General features: G+C 30.7%; 1 protein-coding gene across 4 annotated transcripts in view; it reads right to left on the bottom strand.

Moving 5' to 3' along the window:
* Positions 1 to 26105, bottom strand: part of LOC133325253 (TLD domain-containing protein 2) — a 98540-nt gene that overhangs the window by 50016 nt on the left and 22419 nt on the right. Inside the window, exons 3-11 of one of the 4 annotated variants that reach the window (XM_061534035.1) lie at positions 24612 to 24683; positions 18533 to 18636; positions 9194 to 9493; positions 4372 to 4898; positions 4121 to 4311; positions 2398 to 2905; positions 2175 to 2338; positions 1655 to 1786; positions 785 to 936 (exon numbers count right to left, since the gene is read on the bottom strand). In XM_061534035.1, the coding sequence (XP_061390019.1) occupies positions 785 to 936; positions 1655 to 1786; positions 2175 to 2338; positions 2398 to 2905; positions 4121 to 4311; positions 4372 to 4898; positions 9194 to 9493; positions 18533 to 18636; positions 24612 to 24683 (2150 nt within the window). Of the gene's footprint in view, positions 1 to 784; positions 937 to 1654; positions 1787 to 2174; positions 2339 to 2397; positions 2906 to 4120; positions 4312 to 4371; positions 4899 to 6794; positions 6872 to 9193; positions 9494 to 18532; positions 18637 to 24611; positions 24684 to 26105 lie in introns of those variants that run through there. The other 3 variants (XM_061534042.1, XM_061534036.1, XM_061534043.1) reach the window with 3 other exon arrangements.

Here is a 26105-nt window from a genome sequence, read left to right as displayed (position 1 = left end):
AGATTGGTCAAAGATTAGCGATATTCTTTTCACTAATTTTCTTATCCTTTCTAAAAGCAGAACCTCAGTTTACTATGAACAGTTAGCGTGGGAGTGCTTTGGAGAAAATGGCCTCTAAATAACATGCGTTCATCAATATATACATTTTGCAAAAATGGTACAGATTAAATTCGAACGTAGCACAGTTTATACTTGGATAGAACAAGTTTTAGCTTTAGTTATTACGTTGGTTATTACGTTTTTGACTATGTTTGATGATCTGTTTGAGAAGCTGTCAGGAAATATTCCGCCATCCAATCTCCGTCACAGATCATTAATTTCATTTCAATTAACAATTTGCCTTGTATCACTGTTCCCAACGTCTCTTTGATGCATTTACATGAAGCTGTCTCTTCAATTTTATCATCCTCTTTTTGTAGGACTATGAAGGCCACAATTCTTCAACTAAATATAGATAGGAAGGACTAAAAAACAGAAATAACTATTTGGACTAGAATATGAAAGCAGGATATTAAATACAGAATGCCGGGAAACTATTTTATTAATAAAATCCTAGTTAAAAACTACAATTACTTTAAACTATCTAATTTAATCTTTTCAACTTTAAATATGCAATCAATAATAAGGGGCCTTTACGCAGTTAAGACTACAATTAAATAAATTTTATGTAAAAAAATTTTTTTTGGACTAAAATGCAGTATAAAAACTTTAATCTACTGTACTAAAAAAGAAAATGAATGTAAAATAAATGTTAAACCAAGGAAAACAGAATATCAATACTTACTGTCAACACTGACAAATAGACCCGGTTTGTCATCTACTGAAACCATAGAACGATAATCCAATTTAGGCTGTGGTTTGGTATCCTTTAATTTTGTTGTAGATGAAGTGCCTTCCGAAGATAGAGGGCGTATAAAGGTGCCAATTGAGGAACGTCTAAAGTAATTATAACAAAAGGCATTAGTACAATTGAATTGTAATTGAAATTGGTTAAACATAGTGGAACATCTCTACTAAACATAGAGGAAAGAAAGGTGGTACACCAAAAAGTAATGTACATAATAGATATAGGTAGGTAGGTTTTGTAATACAGTAATATATATATATATATATATATATATATATATATAAATGATATACGAAAAGCATGATGTTTATAGGAGTTACATATTTATATATCAAAGGAGGTGAGAAATGGAAATTCGCATTGTTTTGAAAGTATTTAACATGGCAATGGTATAGCATAGATGAGGGCGAGAATAGATGAAAATGAAGATTGCAATGATTTCAATATTTAATGAATATTCCATGACAATATAATGATGATTGCAATGATTTCAATGTTTGATGTAGAGAAAGTGAAATTCATATGAACAAATGATACCTAATTTGAAATTACATTCGAAAGAAATGGCAAAACAGTGGTGCTCGTCTAGCTTTAAGAAAATTTTAATTGGTGGATATATATTCAAAAAAGGTTTACATTATGTTGTTACAAATATTGATTTGTTGATTTGAAATTAATTTTAAAAATGTTCTCTTTTTCAACAAAGGCATACATACAAGTTTGAAAATAGTAAGGTAAAACAACTAGGAAGTGATCAAACATTTAAACTTTTTCAGGCCCTAAAATTAACACATTATGATTTCTTACCCAGTCGAATAATGACCCTCGGAATGAGTCGAATGTGGTGTCAAAGGTGGCACCGGAGAGCCACTCGAATCTTCGGACGGTGTTTTAGAAAATAAATTGCCACCCAACTCTGAGACCAAAGTAATGGGCGAACTGATTTATTTTTTTCAATTTGTATTTGTGTGAATTGTGTTGTTGTTTCAATGACATTATCAATAAAACATTCAAACCATACAAGTTGTGTAGTAGGGAGGGGAGTGGTAATATAATAAAATATATCAATGCAATAATGTGTATATGGGGGGTGTAGTTTGTGTAAAAAATTAAAATAATTTGTATGTTTGTTTGAAAAAACAAATGAAAATAAATTTAATAAAAATGGAAAATGTAAATTGGTGTTGTTTTTAAAAGGCCGAATCCAAAATATGAAAGCATTTTTTTGAAAGTTAAAAAATAAAATAAAAGGATTATTGAAAAAAATCGAGATGAAATATTTTTGATTATTGCAAGCGATCAAAATATTAGGTCATATTTTACATACCTTGAGAATACTTTTGAGAATACACTTTGATTGGAGTCCCCAGTGTTGGGAGCCGACTCATTGTCTTGTGACTTGCCGCCCACACTGCCACCAGTAGCTGGTGCAGCACCATCACCAGTAAGACCTTCAACCCATGTCAAGGGATATGATAAACGTTTCAACATCTGCTCATGAGAAAATAATTAAAATATCCATCTTTTTTCTTGAGATTTTTACAACCCACCTTATTTTTCTTTTCAGCTGCATTTTTATCAGCCTGATTTTGAGCCTGAGCCGCCGCTGCTACTTGATTTTCATTGTTATCATCGACACTGAAACTTACGCTCGATGTCTTCTTGCGAGCACCAGCTACTGCACCAGCATCTAGGCCACTGGTACGTGGAGGTGACTCGCCCAGTGGTGTTATCGATGATATTGGCTTTGGTGGCACCCAGTCAGAGCTTAATACAATATCGGCATCACTATATACTGTTTTCTTTGGTATGGGTTGAACATTTGGTATGGGATCACGTATATCGATGCCAGAATCATAGCATGATTGTTTCGATAGCTGTTCCAATTGTTCCAAATCGGCGGGATTGACAACGCCACTGGCTAAATTGGCCATAATACCGCTGATTGATGAAGTGGCCGAATGTGGTTCCTGACCACGGGCGCCACTATCAGCCGTCGTATTCGATTCATTGTCGCCCTCATCTTCCGACGATCTTCGGGAATTAGATAAACATATTCTATAGTTGTTGGTGGTGGCAATAGTTTGGTTTAAGGACATGTATAATTGTGTTGGTGGTGTTGGATACAAAATAACGTAATAATGTTTGGATGAGATTTCATTTAAGCGGGTCCCATAACAAAAACCGGAATTTAGTCAGCAGGATAATGGATGTGTGTATTTGTTTTTTTTATTATTATTTATATACAGGGTGCAGCGAGTTATTTGACAACAACAAAAATTTGTATAATTACAGTGCAAAAGGTATGACGATGTTGGTGTATTAAAATAAAAAAAAAATGAAGAGAGAAACAAACAAAACATAAAATTAAAATATTGAGTAATATTTAAATACAAAATAAATATAAATATCAATAAATAAGTAACATATAAATATGTGAAACAGTGTATACAAATATAATTTTGTTGAACATTTGGGACTTCATCTGCTACAAATTGTAAATTGATTATTTTTTGTGGAATTTAATTTTTAACTACAAAATTTATTTAGTTTCTATTACAAAATCTTGGCCGTAAATATAATATGTAGAAATAAGATGACATTAAAAAATTTTGATCATTTAAAATTCCGCAATAAAAGATAAAGGCGGGTTATCTACTGCTAATCATAGTGCAAAGCTCCTAGAACTACAATTGTACTGAATGTTAGTGTTCTCTTAGGTGACGATCTCTCGATCCTCTTCTCAAATTAAATATTATTCATAATTAAGACTGGACATTATATGTCAATTCTCATATTGGCGTTAGCAACTCCTACAACATAGTCTACTCTAGTTAATTATTCCTTTCCGTTATATTAATATCAATAATATTGAGAACCTCTAACAAAATAATTAACAGTCAAAGTAGTTCTTCTCTCAATTAAATATGGAATAAAACATATATTCTATCATTTGTGTTTTAGAAAATAAATTGAATAAACCATGACACTTTTTTTCTTTTTAAAATATACAAATAATACGTCACCGAGATCCATAAATTTTGATTAACATTCTTCAAATATATGAAAGCAATGAACAGAAGCAATATATATTTTTATGACAAATCTGAGCAGTGGCAATAAAACAAAATATCAATAATAAATTTTAAAATAAAAAAAATGGTATCAAATAAAAATGTGACAAACATTTTGAACAACCCACCACAATTTTTTTCTTTGATTATTGATAAGATCAGAATTGATCAGAAACACAAATAAAATGCAAGAACATACCTATCTTTGCTGGGTATGGCCCAGTGATGATCCAATAGACTTTTACGTCTCTCTTCTAAGGTGGTACGAGAATCGCTAACGTTGAGATTTTTTTTGGCTTCATCGTCCTCGGTTTCATTGGTACCAGTACTGGCGCCATCGCCATCAGTCTTCGAACTTTCTTTGGCTTCCGTAGATTTTTCATCATGTTTCTGTGTATAAGGAAATTTGATTTAAAATTTATTCTACCTAATAGAATAAATCACAATTACCTCTGAACAAATGGACTCCTGATCGTCGGTTTTAACCTTCTGTTCTTCTTTGTCTTTTTCATTATCTTCCTCTGTTGACTTTTTGCCGTCCACGGCATCTGCACCTTCTCCCTCGTCTCCACCCTCTTTGGCCTTTTGGGCATCTAATACTGATTTGGGATAATAGATTTCAGGTTTTTCTGTTGCATTGGAGTCAACGGTGACTCCACCCGATACCCGCATATGAGCAATATCATGAAATATGGCAGCATTTACGCACAATTCCATTGGTGCAATAACACCATAACTTTCTGGACCATGCTCGATTACCAATGGATCGGAGACATTTGGATCGAACATGACAGCATTTGGTGTTACCAATAGGACGCCACCCACAACACCCTGGCCATCGGTTATGTGACGTACATTGATTTTAAGGAAACGTTGTGTAATAACTGGATCATTGCCACCATCGGCACGACCAGCTGGATCAACACGTTCAATGTGGCCTGGTTTGGGTGAACCGGGACGTAAACTATCCAAAATATCTGTAAAGGAAGAGAGAGTCGTATGTATATTTGTTAATACAAAAATAGGAATATATGGCATATTGTTTTTAAAAACATTTTTTTCTGCAGTTGTTTTTGTTTATCTTTTAATTATAAATATATTGTCCATTGTAGGTGAGGGCATTCTTTTTATTTTTTATAGAAGGTGTTTCTTAAAAAATATGATATTTTTATTTACTAATTTCTATGATAAGATAAGCAATATTTGAACTTTTTTGTTTGTTTGCTCCGAAAATAAGTGTTAAAAGAATATAAAAATACATTTAAAGGAAAACTATGTTTTAGGTAAGCAAATACAAATATTATGTTTTAAAACATAAATGAATTTTTAATTCCGAAACTACATTGAAGATGTTATTCTTCATAATTTAAAATTCTGTTCTTTCGTGAAATTTCAACATTTTATATCCAGACTATAACATCTGGACTAGGCTAAAATAAATAAGTTCGAGATTTTTAATCTAGTTATAGCCTGAAATACATCGATATCAACTACAAAATACATTAAATTGGGAAGAACTGTTTGCATATGCAAAAAATTTGAGTTTTATCCCAAATTGGCTAGAATTGCGCTTGGGGCATTTAAAAATCTTGAGGTACCATTTTATGGCAGCTATTCTAACACGTGTAACAAAATTGTTAAACCACGATAGTATTGAAGACTTTAAGAGATTTAACCGAAACAGCGGTTGTTGTTCAATGAATATTAACAAGTTAATAATAAGAAAATCTTCAGAAATCAAGAAATATACTTTTTTATGATCAAATAATTGACATCATGTTATTTATGTGCTATTCTTGACCCTTTAGGAGGACCGGAACTAATTTTCAAAGTGCTAATTAATAGATCGTGTGGCATGATTTGTATAGTACTCCAATTTTTACCAAGTACCAGAAACCCATTTGGATATTTTTTTTGTATATTTTCCATACATAAAAATAATTGTACGTTGCCATGGTAAATCCATTGATTCTTAGTGAACGTCGAGTCATAATTCTTTAACGTCATGCGATAACAATTTATTTTGATATCCACTGAATGATTACGCTACAGTGAAAATAATAGAGGGGTGAATTGAGGGGGGACACCTATATCTGAAACTATACACATATTGTGTTATTTTTATAATACCCAGCAATGTGTAAAACAGGTTGTTAAAATAAATATTTAAATAAAAGGTTTGCTAACACCCACACCAACACTTGGCTTGCTTGCTGTTCCGGCCTCCAGCTGTGGTAAGAGACAATTTAAAATGAAAATAGAGGGCAAATCGAAAATAGGTCACTACTGATAACAAAAATATGTAGCGGCAAGCAAGCTGCTTACAATTTCCAACTAACAGTCAAGCTGGCGGACTCTGTGATAAGCCACTTGTGCAAAATATTATCTGGCCGAATCTGCTGTGGAAAATGTGATTGTCGTAAAATCAGTTAGAAGTTCAGTTGGTTTGTTTATTTAATTTAAGATAAAAACTTTCATATTTAATCCAGGTACTCCGTGTGCTACTGAATTCACGTAGGCCCAATCCCCTCTAATAACAATGCAGCAGTTCACTTGGGCATTATGCTCAATAACACTTAATAATGTGGTGGACAGCCTAAGTATGGAATACTCATTTTGATTGAAAATAAACGTTATACCCTTAACACCTAACATCGGGCTACATCAGTTGATGATATAAATTGTTGTTGTTGTTAAGACCAAAACAAATACATTCTCACACACTCAACCATCAACAACAGCACATTCACCGCTTGCGTATCACAATATTAATTTCTTCTTGACTTTTAAATATCTTAATTAAAAGTAAATATAAAAATAATTAAAGAAATAATTATAAAAATATATGAGTGTGTGTTTGTGAAGAACGTCACCTCCATTCCGCCAAAATACAGCCGTATGCATTGTTAAGAGTTAAATGTTATTTTCTTATTCCAGTCGTCACTTTTTTGATTAATTTTTATATCAACACCGTTTGTTTTAATGTTTTCCAATGTTCCTTGACGTTGTTAACATTCAAAAAATTGCTTATATTTTTGTACAATGTAAAATTGACATAAACTACTGGGTCTTATTTGTTTAGTGGCACTTTTTCGTTGTTTAAATATCGTTTATTTCTCGTGAGAAAATACAAAAAAAAATCAAGAGCACGTCAACAAGGCAAGAATTACAGCAGAACAATAATAAACATCCATATGACATATGTCATTCCTTTGGGGGGGAATGTGGTGTTGCCATATGTTAACATAATGTCATACCATCACACAACACAAACAGCTGTTGTGTGTTAGATAGTTTGTTTGAGAAAATAACCAACAGGTGGCGGTAATTCATGATCAAAGGTATGGGGCAAAATCTTTGAATTATGAATTATTTTAAGTTAAAATAATTTTATTTAATATTTGTATGTTTAAAAAACAACTAGTGGAATGATTATGATTTTAATGATTTTATTTAAATTAATTATTTAAATTAATTTGACACAAAATAAAGGGAACATTTGAAAAAAAAAAAAATGATTAACAGAACAAAACTGATTTTATAAATTATTTTTTTAATTCCACGCTTCGGCAAAAATTTTTGATAGTAAATTTAACAAGAAAACAGCCGTTTCGCTGTGATCTTATTAAAAATATTGAATTGCATAGCATGCCAAGCCAACCATGTTCCAGTCTGTAACACCATTTCAAATTTATAAAGGTAAATTGTGTATACATACGGACATTACTTTATGAATGAACATACTTTACTTTAGGAGTGTTCGTTTACTCAATAATATTGTGACTCGATGTTGTTCGTTTACGCAAAAGTTAGAACTTGCGTTACTGAGTATTTGCATATTCTTACAAGGAAAAATTATTCAGTAAATAGAGCCAGCTGATATGTAACGAGCTGTTTCGTTCTGAACAAACAAAATAGTTAAAACGGCATTTACATTAGAACTTTTTACAAGGTTAACCTACTCTATGAAGATTTATATGACAAGTATACAATGGAATTGACAATTGAAATTGGGTTAACGAAACCCGGTACAATGTAAACGTACTATTAGTCTCAAGAAATTTGAATGTTCGTAAATTTTATTTTGATTTTGTATGATTAATCATCGAAATGCATTAAGAAAACGCAAGTACCAATAAAAATAATTGTTCTCTTCCAGTAATTTTTAATAACAAAGCTAGTAAATGGAAATAATGTCTCTCAGAGTACAAAATAATTCGAAAAGTTCGTTAATTCTTCAATATTAGGGTCGTGCCTAAGTTCATGCGTATGCACCTCAAAAGTTAAATACATGTATTCCAAATACGCATTGCGTATCAAAATATAAAGTTGAAATTGTTCAACATTGACAAAAAGTCCTTGCGTATTTGGGTAATACGGACGTCTAACAAATCCTATAAAGGTGAGAATTTTTGTACGGAGCGCAATAAATTAGGTACGACCCTTAGGTGACAGTACTTCAAAATCAACACAACAGCTAATCAAAAGATGACATTCCTGAAGTAATATTTTTTTAAGAGAATGAAAATTTTCGATTTTTGAAGATTTTGTCCAGCAATAAATTTATTAACATTTTCTGTATGAATTTATGTAAAAAAAAAATATGATTCGTTGTGTTTTTGCAAAATATTTTTCACATATCATTGTACTACAACAGTTGTTTATTGTAGAAAGAGAACGGCATTTTGGTTTGGGGTTCTACAAAATATGGTGGAAAATTTTACTAAAGGAACGGTTGTGGGGGAAAAATTCAAAACTTTTTAAAAATAGTAGATCATTTTAGTTTGAAAATAACCTGTTAAAAAACTAGACTGAACTGGCCACAAACAGCTGATTACAAATCGATTCAAGTTACATGGAATCTTTACTGCGTAAAGATTCAGAGTAAGAATGGATAAACATTCAAATCTGGTCTTTGCATTTACTATCTTTTACTGGGCATTTTGGTAAACGAGCAATATCCACCAAAAATTTGTACAAATTATTTAGTAAACGAACATTCCTAATGTCAATAGTGGGATTTTCTAAATTAAAAATATTAATAATAATAATTTTGGCAACAAATTGCTTCTACGAAAATTCACCTTTTTTATATAATTCTAGAGTAGCTATATAAAGCGGGTTTGGATACAAACAATTCAAATAAATTCAATTCAAAAATTAATTTTGTGCATTACCCCCAATTCCAAAACGTTCAATTTTGTAGGTATATTTGAATGTGTATTTAATTTTCTAATACTAAAAAAAAATAATAAAACAATAAATAACTTACCATCAGCATCATTTTGTTCATCGACCGATAATTTACGATCAACTGGACTCGATTTGCCGGAAGCAGTTGAACCACCTGCTTTATCATCACCCGAACTGGTCGATACATTATCCTTGGCACTTTTGTCCGGTACCAACAGCTGTTGACCGGGATAAATGAAAGAACTGTTCAAACGATTCAAATGTGTCAGCTCAGATGGGGTCGTATCGAAACGGGCTGCAACCGATGTCAAAGTGTCACGATTGCCCACCGTATAATTAATGGTGGGTATAGTGGGTAGTGAGGATTTCTTGCGTTCATCTGAAAGATAGAATTAAATGTGGAAAGCATGAAAGTTATGGAACATCGAATAGATTACGACATACTACATAGATATGTTACGGTTAATTTGATTTGTTGTTATTATTACTTGTCACTTCGTATGTTGTTGTTGTTAGTAGAGTCTGCTCGAATATCCCAAAATCTTGTGGTAAATCATGCAGAAGCCAGGCGTCAGAATTTTCATGTCGGAATTTTGTTGTCAAATAGACCACAATATAGTCATATGCATCGACCAAAGCCAAAGGGTTTTGATTTGGTACAAGACGGCGATAAATTTGTATCGTTTCCATTGTGGCGATTAATAATTTTATTCCTTTTTTCAGATTTCCATTTATTGATATGTTAATTGTTGGCCGTTTTAGTAATAAATATTGTTATTTGTTTATTTATTCTCGATGATTTGAATGATAAAAGGTAACCGGCCAAACATCCGAACAATTGTGTGTGAAACTCACATTTGAAACACTTGCAAAGGCACTTAATTTTTTTGGATTGCTCATTCACTCACTCACTCTCTCTCTCTCTCTCTTTTATTTTTCTTCGACACTATCAAAAAAACAATAACGATCGAGCCTCTTTAGCATTTAATGTTGAGGCCATGCTATGGCCATGGAGACTTGTAATAAATAGAGGTGTCACGAACATTCGCATACAATTTTTGCATATCTTTAAATGGGACAGACAAACATATTAAAAATGAAAATAACAGAAAAATTTACTAAAGAATAGTTACAGAGAGAGAGAGAGCACGAGATATAAAGAGCAAAAATATATTATAAAAATCATAACTGATAAAAAAAAATTATTCTGTGGGACTAAGAAGTGCTTTTTTACTTTAGCTGTGTACATATTTTTAATTATTAGTTATTTTAAGAAGATCCGTTTTGCGGATTTCATTTCTGCAAACCGCAGAAACTGTATATGCGACAATAATAACAGAATACTTGAAATTTAACTGATTACAAGACTTATTTTTGCAATGCATTGCTTAGATATTATCGATTTTATTTTGTAAGTAATTAATAAGTGATTAATTAATAACAGAAAATTCGATAATATCATATAATAATAAATACGTTTTCAGGCGATTTTTTAATTTAAAGAACGCACAAAAACACAGTACTAAAAATTACAACATTCGATCTAATTCTGGTAATTCCAAGATTTACTACTTAGTTCTAGGCCAATTTTGTCTGGCAGCAAATAGGAGAACAGAACACCATTGTTGATTTGATTCTCGTAAATGTTGCTCGAATTTTCGCCAGTTTTCGGGTTGAGGGAATGCTTTTCAACTTTCGGTATACATTTACATGTATGCTTTTAAATCGACTCAATAAACAAAATCCAGTAAAACGATTTAACTGTTAACACTTGACTTTGATTATAATCAAGATAATGTCACCCAGCTAAAATTTGGTAATTGCAGCTGATATCCAGCTGATCTCCCTTGATGACCTTATTAATAGGCCTTGATTATAATCTAAATAACATTTTGCTCATGATGCTATAATAAGGTGATGTATCAAAACAAAGACATTTGTTTTTATCCCGACCATCTGTCAAAATTTTCCATATAATATTTCACATGGTTGGCAATACTGCACATCGAATTCAAGTAGAAATTACCCACTTTGACAGTTAATTTAATGACAATAATAAGGTGATGTATCTTTGTTTTTATATCGCTAAAAATTTTCCATATAATATTTCACATGGTTGGCAACACTGCACATCGAATTCAAGTAGGAATTACCCACTTTCAATGTGCCATGATTTAGCTGATGTTTGTTTTGAGTACTAGAGTAGTACAGTTCACGAACGGACTAGTTCAAATGAACGATTCATTGAAAAGAGCGACTGAAGTAGGTCCTACAAAGTTATATTTTTTAATATTTTCATGATTAAAAGCAAGTAATTTTTAAATTCTTCTGAAACATTTCATCAACATTCTACGTTTTATAGGTCCATATTTTTTTTTTTAATTTCACGCTCTATTGGTCCATAAATACTTCTGAAACATTTCTTTAAAAATCTTCGCCATATAGGTCCATTAAAGACTATGACATTGAACAAAACATTAACAAAATGTTATTCACACAACATAAAGCGGAATTAGATATAACATTTAATCATGATTAAAAACTGAACCAGGGTTTATTTTCTTAATAAGGCTGAATTCACCATGATTTATCATACAAATTTATATCATGTACGCAATTTTTATTTTAAATAAGAGTCGAAATAGTAATATTAATGACATTCAACGCTGATATAAATCATATCAATTCCACAATGTCGTGATCGTTGGAAAGTAAAATATCACTATTGAACACTAGTTACAGAGATCAACGAAATATACTAATAAAAATATTACAGAACACGAATATGATATAACAAAGACTGCTAATGTCTAAGAGTGTTTGCAAGTAATTTAATCTAGAAATATTGGTAGGTCAGATTATGACGTAGGAAAGTCATGAAAAATTTTGGAAAATGCATATCCCTAGATACAATCCCATCTTCGTTAAAGAAAATGTTCATATAAGCAGATTAAAGGGGGAATCACATACGACAATTGATCGATTTTGAAAAACTGTTCTATTTTAATCTTTTACATTAAACAATGTCAACAATGCCTGGAGTCATCTTATGTGGTCCCCATTAATACTTTAAATTTCTACACACACTTTGTTTGTTTTTTTTTGCGCTTTTATACTTTTGGCAACTATTGAATATAAAAACAAACAACATGTATAAACAGTTGCAAATTTTGCTTCATTGCGAAAGAAATTTATTTTTTCGCACCAAAACTGCATTGCACCTCATGATTCAAAATAAACCCTCCCGCAGTATGATTTATATTTATTTGGTAAATAATGGCTAATTCAGCGAGATTAAGAAAATAAACACTGATTCGGTCTTTAATCATGAACAAGAGTTATATGTAAACCTGCTTTTAACATCAGCTGGCAGCTTTTTTAAATTATCTGAGAGACCGCAGACAACATTTGGGTGCACTTTAACGATTCAATTAGAAACAATTGTTAACTGGAACACTGACAGCTAAATAAATGAAATGTTTTGATATGCTTTCAATGAATTTGACACTTAAATGACACATCTGTTATTAAACATATTCAATGTAAACACTGCCTAAGACAAAAAAAAAAACACTGCATAAACAATTCACAATTCCCACAGACGGTATGTAAAAATTCCACGGTGGCTAATAAATACGATTATGTTATGTTCATCAAATAAAAAACAAGTGCATCGAGGAGAGTGACACCACTTTCCGGTACAAATCTCATCAAAATACAAATTGATCTATGTAGCCAGTTTACAACACACAATTGCCAACAATGACTAATTGACAGCAGCGATCTTTAAAACAAACAAAAATATAAACAAAACGCGACACAGTCCCAACGACATTGTAAACGAACGAAAGAGCGCGTTCAAACTGATTAATTGTCGATTTGTTGTATTGTGCTAGCGAATATGCGGCTGCCCTCCTGATAGGTTACGTTCCAGCAAGCCGGCACTCATATCACGATATCAACACATTCTCTCAGAATTTGAGATGGTATTTGTTGTTGTTGCTGCGGTTTTTATTTTTGTTTGTTTGCATATTTCTGCTGACATTTGCATTCTGATTGGGATAGTTGTAAATATTTTTTTCTGTTCAGTTCTAATAAGCATTCCTCCACTCTTTATTAGTAAGAATGTCGTTTTGGTAAGCGGACACTGTCATAATTTGAGTATTGAATTACGCTTAAAATGTATACAAGAGTTGTATTTTTTAATTTAAAATTTCTATAAATTTTGAGTTTTTACACACACACACACACACTTTGCTTTCAAAATTATTTTCCCCGTTCACTTTTTAATGCGCTTTTACATTGCATTCCCGAATAAAAATATAGAAATGATTGATTATAAATTGATTTGTTGCTATCATTTGCAGCGTTTGTCTGCAGCTTTAAAGTCTCGTGATAAGATAAGATTTAATTTAACAAATTGTTCTTACATTACATTTACACGTGGGTAGTTATTTGTTATTTATAGTGTTATATATAAACCACCATATATTTATTTATATCGAATATATTTCTACTTAAATGAAAGAACACGTGGGATGTATTTGTTTTAAATAATTAATTTTATTTCAATTTTAGTTCCGGTGTGAACATGATAAAATCAGCAAGAAATGTGGATGTATGTGGTTGCACGCTTTTAGCTTTGTTTTTTTTTGTACTCTATAAAAAAAGAAAAATGATAACATTTATTGCTGAACGACGGTAGCAGTCGTTAGAAAAACTATTTGAGAGTCAAAACACTTGTCGACATTGTTCAAGTTCACGTAATTATTTACGAACTTAAAATACTGATATTTTTCATCAGCTGACTTTTGTTTACATAAAGAGTGTGCTAAAATAGTATTCATGCATCTATCAGTTATTAAAAATAATATCAAATATATGAAACAAAATATTTAGTTTTGAATATCTTCAAAGCCCGTTTAAGGGAACATTTATACCGAACATGTTTTATGATAAATCATCATTGAATTGTCGTTTAAATTGTCCTTTTCTGTGTACATATAAAAGTCAAATAAATGTCTAGAATTTATAATTTTCACATTTGAAAATTGTACATATCTTCTGAAACGTATGGAAAGGTGTATGCTTCGAAATGTTATAGAAACACATATAGAAAAATGGAAGCAAATATTCACATTTCAGGGTTAATCAATGGCATTGACAATGTAAATGAAATGCTTTATAAAACGGATCTGATGTGAATGCGAGCTGAGTATACTACTATATTCACACCAAACGTTTATTTGTCTTAAACTGGATTTATATATAATAAAGTCCAAAGGAATCGGGCCATAATTTTCTTAATAATACCGAATTTTCCAAGAAACAATTACAATTGGTCTGTTCCCGTACTGCAAGAATCTACTAGATTTTAGTATTTTCTTCGATAACATAAAGGAAAATTTGTTATCGTAGTAAAAAGTAGTAGATTCTTGCAGTACGGGAACAGACCAAATATATTAAAATAAATTTGTTCACACGATTTGATTTACATTCAAAATAACTTATAAATATTAACTTATTTCTAACAATCATACATTTATTTAGGAGATCAACTACTCTTACAAATTTAAATCATCTTGCGGCAGGGATTTTTTTTAATCTTGAAAGAAGTCACGATACTAATGCAATGCAACACAGTTTTTGTACGAAAAAAATACATCTCTCTTACAATGAAACAAAATTTGCAACTGTCTTCACAAGTTGTTTATTTTTAAATTCAATAATTTTTAATGGAATTGCTTAATTGTTTATAATTTTATTGTCACAATTTTTCTTATCTTTTTCACATTGCAAACAAATATTTTTGGCGCAAATTGATAATTTTGTATGTATACTAACAAAGAACAGCTGATTGACATTTAGATCATGATGAAATGTGTGTGAAAACATTGAGTGTGTATTTCGTTAATCGAGTGGATTTAAAATCGTTTATGTAAATGTACTTAAAATCATAATACATTTATAGAGATTTACTATTTTACAAATTATAATCTAATTTTCAATTTATTTTAAACCCTGATCTAAATCGCAGTACTAATAAAATGCAATACAGTAAAATTTGAATTACTAAATTTTCCGGATTATAAAGGCTTTTAAATGGATTTAAATTTTTATAATTTTTGTGATAATGTAAATGGTTTGGTTACCGGATAATCCGGATTAGTGAAGTCTGGTTTATTGAGGCTTTGTTTTAAAAGAAATACGTCTTTCTGTAGATACCATCAAAAGTTGGAACTTTTTTAAGAAGTTAGAAATATCTTTCAAATCTTTCCTTAGAATATTTCACATGGTTGGCAACATTACACATCGAATCCAAGTAGAAACTACGCACTTTAACAGTTAATCATCAGCTGCGTTAAATGGACTACCTTTTTATTGTGCCATGTAATATTCCACATAAATGTAATAGCTGGGATACCTTAATCTTAATTCAGAATTTCGTTAATATAATCGAATTGTAATCGTATATGTGAATGTACATTTATTTATGACAAATTATATTATGATTTATCATGAAACATGTTTGATATATAGACAGCTATAAAATACGTCGCCTTTTAAATCTAGGTACTAAATCCTAGCTATTTATACTAGTATTAAAATCTTATAAAGACAATCAGCTGATGTATAGAGTAACTTCGGGTAATGTGGACTATGTGTCTAATGTGGACCACCCCCATATCTAAGAAAATGCTTGAAATCATAGACTAATGAAGATATAGACGACGAAATACTCAAAAAATGCGCAGTCAAGTGACTCAAAATAAAAAACTCAAAAATTGTTTAAGACGTTTTTTGGGGAAAATGGCCTATTTTTCTTTAATGTTTTTATCTGAGGATATAGTTTTTGCTTAAAACTAACTATATTTAGTGGCATTCCAAATTAAAAAGTTCAAACATATAAGGAAATCAGCATTTAAAATTGAGTAGCGCATTCAGCAGACTCAATTCAGAGAGGACTGGTGAGAGCATTTCGTCGTCAATATTTTCATTAGTCTATGCTTGAAATATGTCAATGCCGCCTTGATAAATGATTTCCTAATTAGTGAAAACAAACATCAAACTTGGTTTTTAATAAATAATTGCAATGTTAAAAATTTATTAGTAGAAAATGTAGCTCTGATTTTAAATGTGTGATTTGGGCATTTTTTTCGCACAATGGTCGAACGTTTTTGCAAAAAAAGTTGAACACTTTGTTTTTGTCGAATATAAAAAAAATTATGTGGTTTTCTTGTTTTCTTTAACAAGAGTACACGTTTAGCTGTAATTACAATCGGTGATTTTTAATTTTTATTCATTTTTGAAGATAATTATTTTATAATAAAAATATTCAATGTCGTGTAATGTGGACCACTATAAAAAGTGGGACCTTTTCATGAGGAAGAGTTCAAAACAAGGGTGAATTTAATATGCGAGGAGGTATTCTATCCTCTGAAAACTCGATATGCGAAATTACAGGTGCTTCGGTTGGATAATGAAGCAAGGACCTTCAAAATACCGCAAATGGGCCGGTACCCTTAAATGGGGGCTATTCCAAAACATTAACCCATATATTTTTTGCATTCATTGTTACCCAAGAGTGCAACAAATTTAAGTTTATCACAAGCAAACCACTACCTACTTTTAAAAGTTACTCTAATAAGCATTTTTAATTCCGCGTAGTTGATCACATAGTTTTTGTAATTCTAATAGGTGAAGCATTTTATTTTAAAATATTTTATGCATTGTGACAAAAATATTGTTGTCTACCAAAAAAATGTATAATATTTTTATTTATTATTTATTTGAGATCATTTATAAAGTTTACATTTCATTTGAAATTCCACGAAGCTAATAATTAGCTTGTCTGTGGGAACAGAAAATTTAAAAAAAATCACAATGCATATTAGAATATTTAAAAACTACATTTTTCATCATATATAGATAAATTGCTATTAGAATTACAAAAAATAAAAATAAAAAAAAAAAAAAAAAAAAACACTTGCCAACTAAGTGGAATTAAAGATGTTTATTTCGCGTAAACAAATATCAGCTGATTGTCTTTATATAATTTTAACCTAGTCTTTACAGCTAGAATTTAGTACATTAACACTATAAAAGCTATAGTCTATAGCTATAGTCTATAACCGTATTTAGATGTTGATCAAATTAATTGATGATTATTTCCAAACTGAACTATAGTTTTTTAGGAATTTTTAACCTCCATTTGTATTTTTTAATCAATTTTCAATTAAATCGAATTTATTTTTTGGGTGTGATAATATTAGTATTATAAATATGTTTCAGTTTTATTGCGACGTGTGTCCGTACATTAAATATTTTGTTGTGAGGGAGGTATTTTTTTAGGTTTTTTTTTATCTATAAAAAACGTAGTACTCAAAGATAGAGAAACACTCACAGGTTCACACTTCTCAAATTTCAATTTGAAAAGATATGTGTGCAGTTTATATTTCACTCATGGATGAGTGTTTCCCCCCATTAAATGTATGCGCCTCAAAGTATGCTCTACAAATGTAATATATAAAAAATACAGCATTAACCCATGGAGTACAAGAAACATGTTTCTCTACAAGAAGACAGCTTGTGGCAAAGCAAATTAAAATTTGGTATACAAATTCGGAAAATGAAAGATTCTTGCAGGATGTGGAATAGAGCACATATCGTTCATTCGTTGCAAAATCGGCAACTTCGTCGTGTAGGTACCGAATATTATTGGCCATTTTTGGTTGAAAATCTCCCATACTGTCAGATTTTTGTTAACGTTTTCATCCGATTAAGTCAAAATTGAAAACATTTTGACAGATCGGTTGAAATCGTCTGGCTTATCGGACAACCTTTTTTTGGGCCATGAGTGAGAAGCTGTAGAATTTCCTCTGTTGCTTGTGTCGTGTGAGTAAACTGAAAACTTAAAACGCATTTTCCGCAAAATCATTTTTTTATTTATGCCGGTCTTGCAGCAAAAGAAAAGAGTTATATGTTGTGAAACAAATGTGTATTCTCAAATTGTCCATAAAATATTTGACATGCTTTACTTTTTTTGGAAATTATACAGAATTACATTAGGCAATTTTATTTGCCTAAATTGTCAGTTTGTGGGCGAGAGAGGTGAAGGGTTACCATTCCCATCAGCTTTTTCACTTACAAAACACAAAATTGGGCCAATTAAAATTGCGTAATGAAAATCAAGACTTATATATATTTTGCCCAGAAAAATAGAAGCATGAATTATTTTAACTATTATAAGTGCCAAGTTCTATTACAAATTTCCCATAAATTCAACTGCTTCCGCCCATTTAAAATACGTGTTAATTATCATTTCAATACAAACCATTACAGCTTATAACTAGTAAACTTGTGACAGTAGTCACTTTCAATAACTACTTATAATTCAATTCAATTTAATCATACTCACTTGATAATCTGTCAACACTTTCGAAGCGCCCTTCCACTTTTGAACGCAACGAATCTAAATCGAATGGCGCCGCAAGGCCGTGATCAACACTGCGTGATTTACTCCTAAAAAAATAGAAAAAAAACACACACATAAATATAAATATTAATAATTTATATATGTGATCAAATATGACAGATTTCATCAATAAAACAAATTATTTACAACAAAATTATTGATAAAATCTGTTGGTTTTTTTACACAATTTTTCAGAGATACAATAAAAAAGATCATTTTCTCAAAACAAGTGGAAATAACCAAGTATAGAACTAGAGATGTCATTTATGTTACATTGTGCGTTGTTTCATTAACATTTTTATGTAGATTTGATTTAGTTTTCTTTTTATGGAATTGGAACATTTAATTGCAATTTAATTGTTGTTTGTGAAAATAAAAACAAAAAACAACAACAAAACTTAAATGAAATTAAACCACAATTTTTTTTGTTAACATAATATGTTTATATGTATGTATGTATGTATAAATATAGGCATATTATGTATGCGTCATATTGACATCGTTGTAGATTATGTTTACTTTTGCCAAATATTTCAATGTGAACCACCTTTAATCTACTGATGTATGTTTGGGACACAAAATAATACAACACATCACAATTTGTAAGGAATTACAATTGTTTTACGTTTTAATACTTAATAGATATAAACATCATATACATTTGGTTTTATGTGAATGCCCTTATTTCAGAAAAAAATAAAAATCGAAAAAGTCCTTGCATACCGATTTCGTAAACATATTTGTGTTTGGTCGGAAAATGAGGTCACTATATCTAACTCAAGGCCGATTAATAAGTTCATCAAGGGAGATCAGCTGCCTCTCAAGTTTGACGTCAAAATATATTATTGTGAATTGACTTCTATTATGAAAACGTAAACAAAGTCCACATTTTTGACGATAGACTTGAGAAAGGGCAATTGACTTTCGCTTGCTCTTTATTTCGCTTTCTTCGTGGTAGATTTTATGTTCAACAAACAGCTGATGTAAAGATTTGTCATGTCAAAAATATTTACAAAAAAAAATACCCTATTTACACAATTATCGTAAAACTTAATGCAGTAGTATTATATTGTAGTATTGTATTGTTCGATAAATCTACGAAAAAAATTCGTCGATTTTCTTTCATAATAATGTTGTTATTTGTTTTAGATCGCAATTTTTTGGGAGATCACTGCACCAAAAGCTGTTCTGTTCTACGTACCTTTATTAATCCATCTTTATATTCTTTTGATGTATTCCCTTGCAGCAATATTCTGTTAGTTTTTACTATATTTTTCGACTTCATATTGTAATTCCTATTTGTAATTAAAATTATTAATAAACTGCAATTGAGTTGTATGCAAATCAAACAGAATCGGCTGAATAAGCTTAATTTTGTTGCCAAAAATGAATTATTGTGAATGAGAGTTCACACTTATACGGCATTTACATTAGAGCTTTTTACCGGGTTAACCTACTTTATGAGGATTTATTTGACATATATTCAATGGAATTGAAAATTTAAACTTAGAAGCCGTAAATATCATGACCCATTAATAAAGTTGTTGTTGCACGAGCCCATATTGTCCTATGTGCTGTCAGTTTTTCTCTACATACGACATTATTTATGTATGTCAAAATGGGCCACACGACATGTACAGTATTCACATATGTACAATTTGACAATACATATGACACTGATGGCTCGTGTATCAAGGCCTTAAGGTCACCCAGGGAAAATCAGATGCTTCTCAAGTTTGCTGTCATTATTGTGAATAGGTGCTTCTCAAGATTGCTGTCATTATTGTAAATAGACTTCACATTATGAAGTCAAAAATAACGTTTAAATTTTTGACATTTAACTCGAGAAATGACATCTTATAAAATCTTATGATATATCATTCTTAATAATTGTCATTCAAAACTAATTGTGTGTACACAGCTTTTTAAGAATCTACTGTTAAGGCACGTTCACACTATATCTAGGTTTAATTGATAATTCTAGTTAATTTACCTCGATTTACCCTACAAAATTAAATCCACTCCTTATCTCGATTTGCTCAAACCCTGCGGACTAGTGTTTGAGAAACCTTCAAACACTAGTCCGCTTTTGCACCAAAAAATGCATCACTCCTCCCAAAAAGTACCAAAATGGTAACGCTTGTATTATATTTAATATTTGTATTACATTTTTATTATAATATTTATTTATTGAAACAAACGCAAATTTTATCTACTGCTGCATTATTCTAACCAGACTACTAAAAAAGTCGTGGCAATGTAAAAATGTTGCTGACCATTTGCGAACAGTAGTCTAAAGTGGTACTTCTGGTCAAGTGTTGTCGTTTGTTTGTTCAATTGATGCATTGTCCTTTTATGTTTTCTTATCATTCCGCATCTTTAGATCATCGATAAGATTTCAATAAGTTTTTATTTATGTGGCGAACTTGAATGACACTTTTTGTATTCAATGTAATTGCAATGCTCCAGTGTTTTTTTAGACAAAGACAAAAGGAAATGGGTAAAGCAGAATAATATGGCTTTATGCCGTAATGTATATGACAGACTCAAGTTTTCCTAATTGAAAGTTCAGCTATAATTTGGATGTTTTATTCATATAATCATGATTAAGGAGATGACATGTAAACGTAGCTTTAACTTCTGAAGTTATAAATTCATTAAGGCCAAAGTAGAAATGTTCTGTTTCACATGTTTCACATTCATCCTCGAATATTACTAAATATTTGTCATTTAAAAATTGTTTATAACTTTCCAACTAATTTTGAAGATAACTTCGTAATTGTAAATAAACAAACAAATGTCAAAAAACGCGAGCCATGACGCACGCCAAATCACTCTTTGACACCAACTTTGCTTTGGCCCTTGGATTTTAAATTTAAAATGCTAAATATTTCATATTTTCATCTTACATTTAAAAGCTATCTACATTTTGTACAGACCAAATATTTGATCCTAATATATATGAATATATCGATGATCAAATCTTTGGGGAACATATTTTGTTTTATTTTGTACCTGTTAATATAGTACGCAAAATTGCACTCATTAAATCGCATTTAATAAATAAAAATCCCAAGTGTCCACTTGTGTTGTCAATCACATGTTTGACAAGTCATAATTTTTTGATGTTCTTTGTTATCGGCAATTAAACCCAATGCTATCTAATAATGAACAGTTTATAATTGTTACATTTGTTAATATATGTCAGGGATGGATAGATAACTTCATTGAAGTCTATTTGACATAAGGAAGTTTAAAATTTTTTACAAAAATGTACTTCTTTGTTTTTTATTTATATTTTTAGCATTGTATTAAGCAGATAGTGGACAGATGATAGTTTTCTTGTTTCTTGTTCTTGTAGTTGTAATATATTTTAGTGTTCTATAGTCGATAATATTTGGTATGTTCCCGTACTTCTAGATTTTACTATTTTCTTCGATAACATAAAGGAAAATTTGTTATCGTAGTAAAAAATAGTAGATTCTTGCAGTACGGGAACAGACCAATTGTTTTTCTACTTTTTATTTCAGTTCAATAGGTAGCGTAATAGTAAAGGAAGTCTATAATTTGTCAATTTATTTCATCTCCTTATTACTGCAATGAAAGCGCCTAGTTCGCACGCTCCATTCAGTGAATGGTTTGATTGAACTGCAATACAAAATTCTGCTTTTAATTTATCAGCCGCCTCTCAAGTTTTCTGTCAAAATCTATTGACGTCCATTAAGAAAACTTAAACAACGTCAACATTTTTTACATTAGACTCGAGAAAAAAACAGCTGACTTTGGCTTGCTGGGAGACCTTATTAATTAATCTTGATGTCAACTCTATATCATATAAGTATAGTAAATCCTCTTCATAAATACAGTCGATTTTATTTGACGTGTGCTCTATAGTATTTACTTTAGAAAGCGAGTGGATTACATTTAACATTAAACTTGTGAAGTGAAATTTTAGAACATAATTTTGAACGTGGGATGAATTTTACCCTTATATATTTTCTGAAATATTTTCTATACAGATTACATTGTCCTACAATATTTTGTATTGTGTGTGTGTTTTTTTAGTTAATGTTTCATCAAAATATAAAATAAACTTGTCTCAATTCACAAATTTCATTCATATAAACAATCCTGAACTTTATTTCATATACTTTGTGAAATAATGTGAAATATATGAGCAAATGGGTACTTGCGCAAGCAAGTACTTATTGCTGCCGAATGAGCCATGAGCTGTATCATCTATTCTACGACATCGACATAGTCATCTCAAAAGGCATATAAAAGCAAACCACCTGATGGTTCACGCAGAATGGGAAGGTCGCGAGTTAGAAGGAAAGATCAAGTGGAAGACAACATTGCCGAATATGGTCTTTCAAATTGGAAGAACAGCGCAAAAGACCTACGCGCCTGCAAATCTTTATTAAGCTCGGCTTTTGGAACAACCGTTCTCTCCCAAGACAGATAAGTATATGAGCGAAGAAGTAAAATTACCCCACTTCCAAAGTTAAAGGTTATAAGCATAATGCAAAAAAACCTTTGTTTTTGTCTGGACCATCTGTCAAATTTTTTCATATAATATTTCACATGGTTGGCAACAGTGCACATCGAATTCAAGTAGAAATTACTCATTTTGACAGTTAATCAAGTCATTAGCTGCGCTCATGGCACAATGAATAGATAGTCCATTTAGAGCAGCTGATGTCTTTATTATCTGTGAAAGAGCGTAATTTCTACTTGAATTCGATGTGCAATGTTGCCAACCATGTGAAATATTAAAAGGAAAATTTTGACAGATGTTCGAGACAAAAACAAAGGTTTTTGTTTTGATACATCAGCTCATTATTGCATCGTGGCTGCGCTAAATGGGCTATCTATTTATTGTGCCATGGTTATACGATTAGCATTTAATGGAAATGGTAACACCATAATAGGGATACGTAAGACGACTTTTTAACTTACCCCACTTCCAAAGTTATAGTTCGTTTACATTTAACCAGATTTCGTTAACCCAGTGGGTTTCAATTGTCAATTCCTTTGCATATAAAGTAGGTTAAAGCGGTAAAAAGTTATAATGTATATGCCGTTTTAAAGGTTATATGCTTAACTTTTAATGTAGGTGGCAACGCCATAATAGGCATACGTAAGTCGACTTTTAAACGTTTTGTATTGGAAGTCGATGTCGACTTTAAATCATGGTGGAAATCGCAAAGTGAAATTTTCATGACCGACTTCTTTTAAGTTTGGTTTTTATCATGCAATCCTTATAACATCAAAAAAAAAACATAACAGATTTTTTTTAAATTAATTTTAATCATATGAAAAAAATATTGCCATGATACACAACTCCATTGCTACTGTTCTTTCCCCTAACTTCAATCAAGCTTTGCAATCATATATTCGAATGTATTAAACAATTAATTAAATCATAGTTGGTTTTTTAATTGAAGTAATGTTTCTATGAAAATTACTTACAAAAACCAGTGACTTAATTCTCTTTTTAAAAATGTTTTCCCTTAAATCCTCGTTTTTTTAATTGTACATTTTCTAAAGTCAAGTTAATATAAAGTTCACAATCACATAGATCTGTTTACCGGTTGATTCACCCCAACGAAGTTATACGCATTTATTTCATTGGTTATTTCCACTTTGTGTTTTACAATAAAAAAATTATATGTATTTATATACATATATTATAAAAAATGTTCTTAATTAAAATTTAAATTTTTTTATTTGCTGTAGCTAAATAAATTAACAAAAAATATATATTAAAATACATGCAAAAGGTTCATGCACACAAAACATGTACATACATATTTACAAACATTTATACATAGACATATCATAAATATAAATATATATTTACATAATAAAAAATAACACACATGCCAATTTTGCGTTAAACTAGATAAAACATTAGATTTATTTTTATTAGATTTAATGTGTTTTCATTGTGTGTGTGTGACTTAAATTAAAGCTTAAGTGTATGTGTGTACGTGTATTGTTTGTTGTGTGTGGTACTTACCGGCGTACTGGAATTGATAAATTGTCAAAACTGCGTGACATAAGCGATACATCTTGACTAGCCCTACGTGACCTATGTAATTTAATAAAACAAAACAATTGAAATAAAAAAATCATAAAAAAATAAAAAAAAACTTAAAATAAAAAAATGTAATAAACTAAAATAAAACAGAACTATCTAATTTATATATACCCAGAATAAAACAATACCTCGGAATACTACACATATTTTGATTGTTCAACAATTTCTGTATTGCGCAAGGTCAAGAAGTTGAAAGGTAATGAATTACAAATCTTCTTGGTGTGAATATGTTTTAAAATTTTCGAAATTTTGTGAAAAATTGCCTTTATTACCCATTCGAAACGAATATGATGAAGATTCATTAACAACAATATATAATATAAGTTTTTTAAAATCTTCAAGATTCAGGAAATCCTGCCTCATATTGCCAACAACTGACCTTGTTTTTGTATGAAATGGAAATCAGAACCAGAGATGGTCCGTCAGAAACAGTGACGTAAATTACATACATTTCCGACGTATAATACATACGTCAGAAACGTCGGAAACCTAACCAAAACCTTTAGGTTTTTGACAAAATAGCTATTTCCCTTAATCAATTTGGAAATTACGTATGCTTTACTTAAATCCGTATAAAATTTCAATATTTTCTTTTCCAAAATGTTAAGAATTTTTTTATCAGTTATAGTAAGGAATAGTCAGATATATGTAAAAATAATATATATTCATGAAAATAACTGTATATGGTAATAATATTCAAATAAATGACGTTTACTACATTTATTACATTTTATACAGGTATATGACGTTTTCGACGTTTACACCTTTTTGACAGTCGAAAACCTAAAAATTCGTCACACTGACCATCCCTGATCAGAACGCACACCTTCTTCAATGCGATAACTATTCAAGATCACGAAATAGACACATAAATCGCCTCTGAAAAGAACAATTGAGATGAACGAGAAAACAAAAACCTAATATCTTCTTTTAAATAAGAGACAAAGAACAAACAATTATTGTTGATCGGTAGTGTTGTGGGTTTCAGAAACAATGTTGCCTTTTTTAATATGACATATCCGTTGAAGGCCAGAATGGTGTACGTGACAAATGTCCCATCGACAACCTCTTGCAGTTAGAAATAAAAAATAATTATGTTCATACTTCAGAAACAATTGGGCGAACTTGTTAGGAGGTGACAATATGTTATACTCATGTTGTATACTAATAGTACGTTTACATTTAACCGGATTTCGTTAACCCAGTGGGTTTCAATTGTCAATTCCTTTGCATGTTAGTCAAATAAATCCTCATAAAGTAGATTAACCCGGTAAAAACTTCTAATTTATATGCCGTTAAAGATTCGAATATGGCATATTGTTATTTGGCTATCTGCAGGTGGAATTGAACCTCATTGTTATGTTATAGGTTTCCAAAACCTCATTTTGAAGAATTGGAACCACAAATTGTAAT

Source organism: Musca vetustissima, unplaced genomic scaffold, assembly GCF_032173495.1.
Source record: "Musca vetustissima isolate MV318-11 ecotype Yass unplaced genomic scaffold, APGP_CSIRO_Mvet_v1 utg61267, whole genome shotgun sequence".
In the NCBI taxonomy this organism is placed as follows: Eukaryota; Metazoa; Arthropoda; class Insecta; order Diptera; family Muscidae; genus Musca; species Musca vetustissima.
The sequence above is the reverse complement of the archived record's forward strand: the minus strand, read 5'-3'. Positions and strand labels throughout refer to the sequence as shown.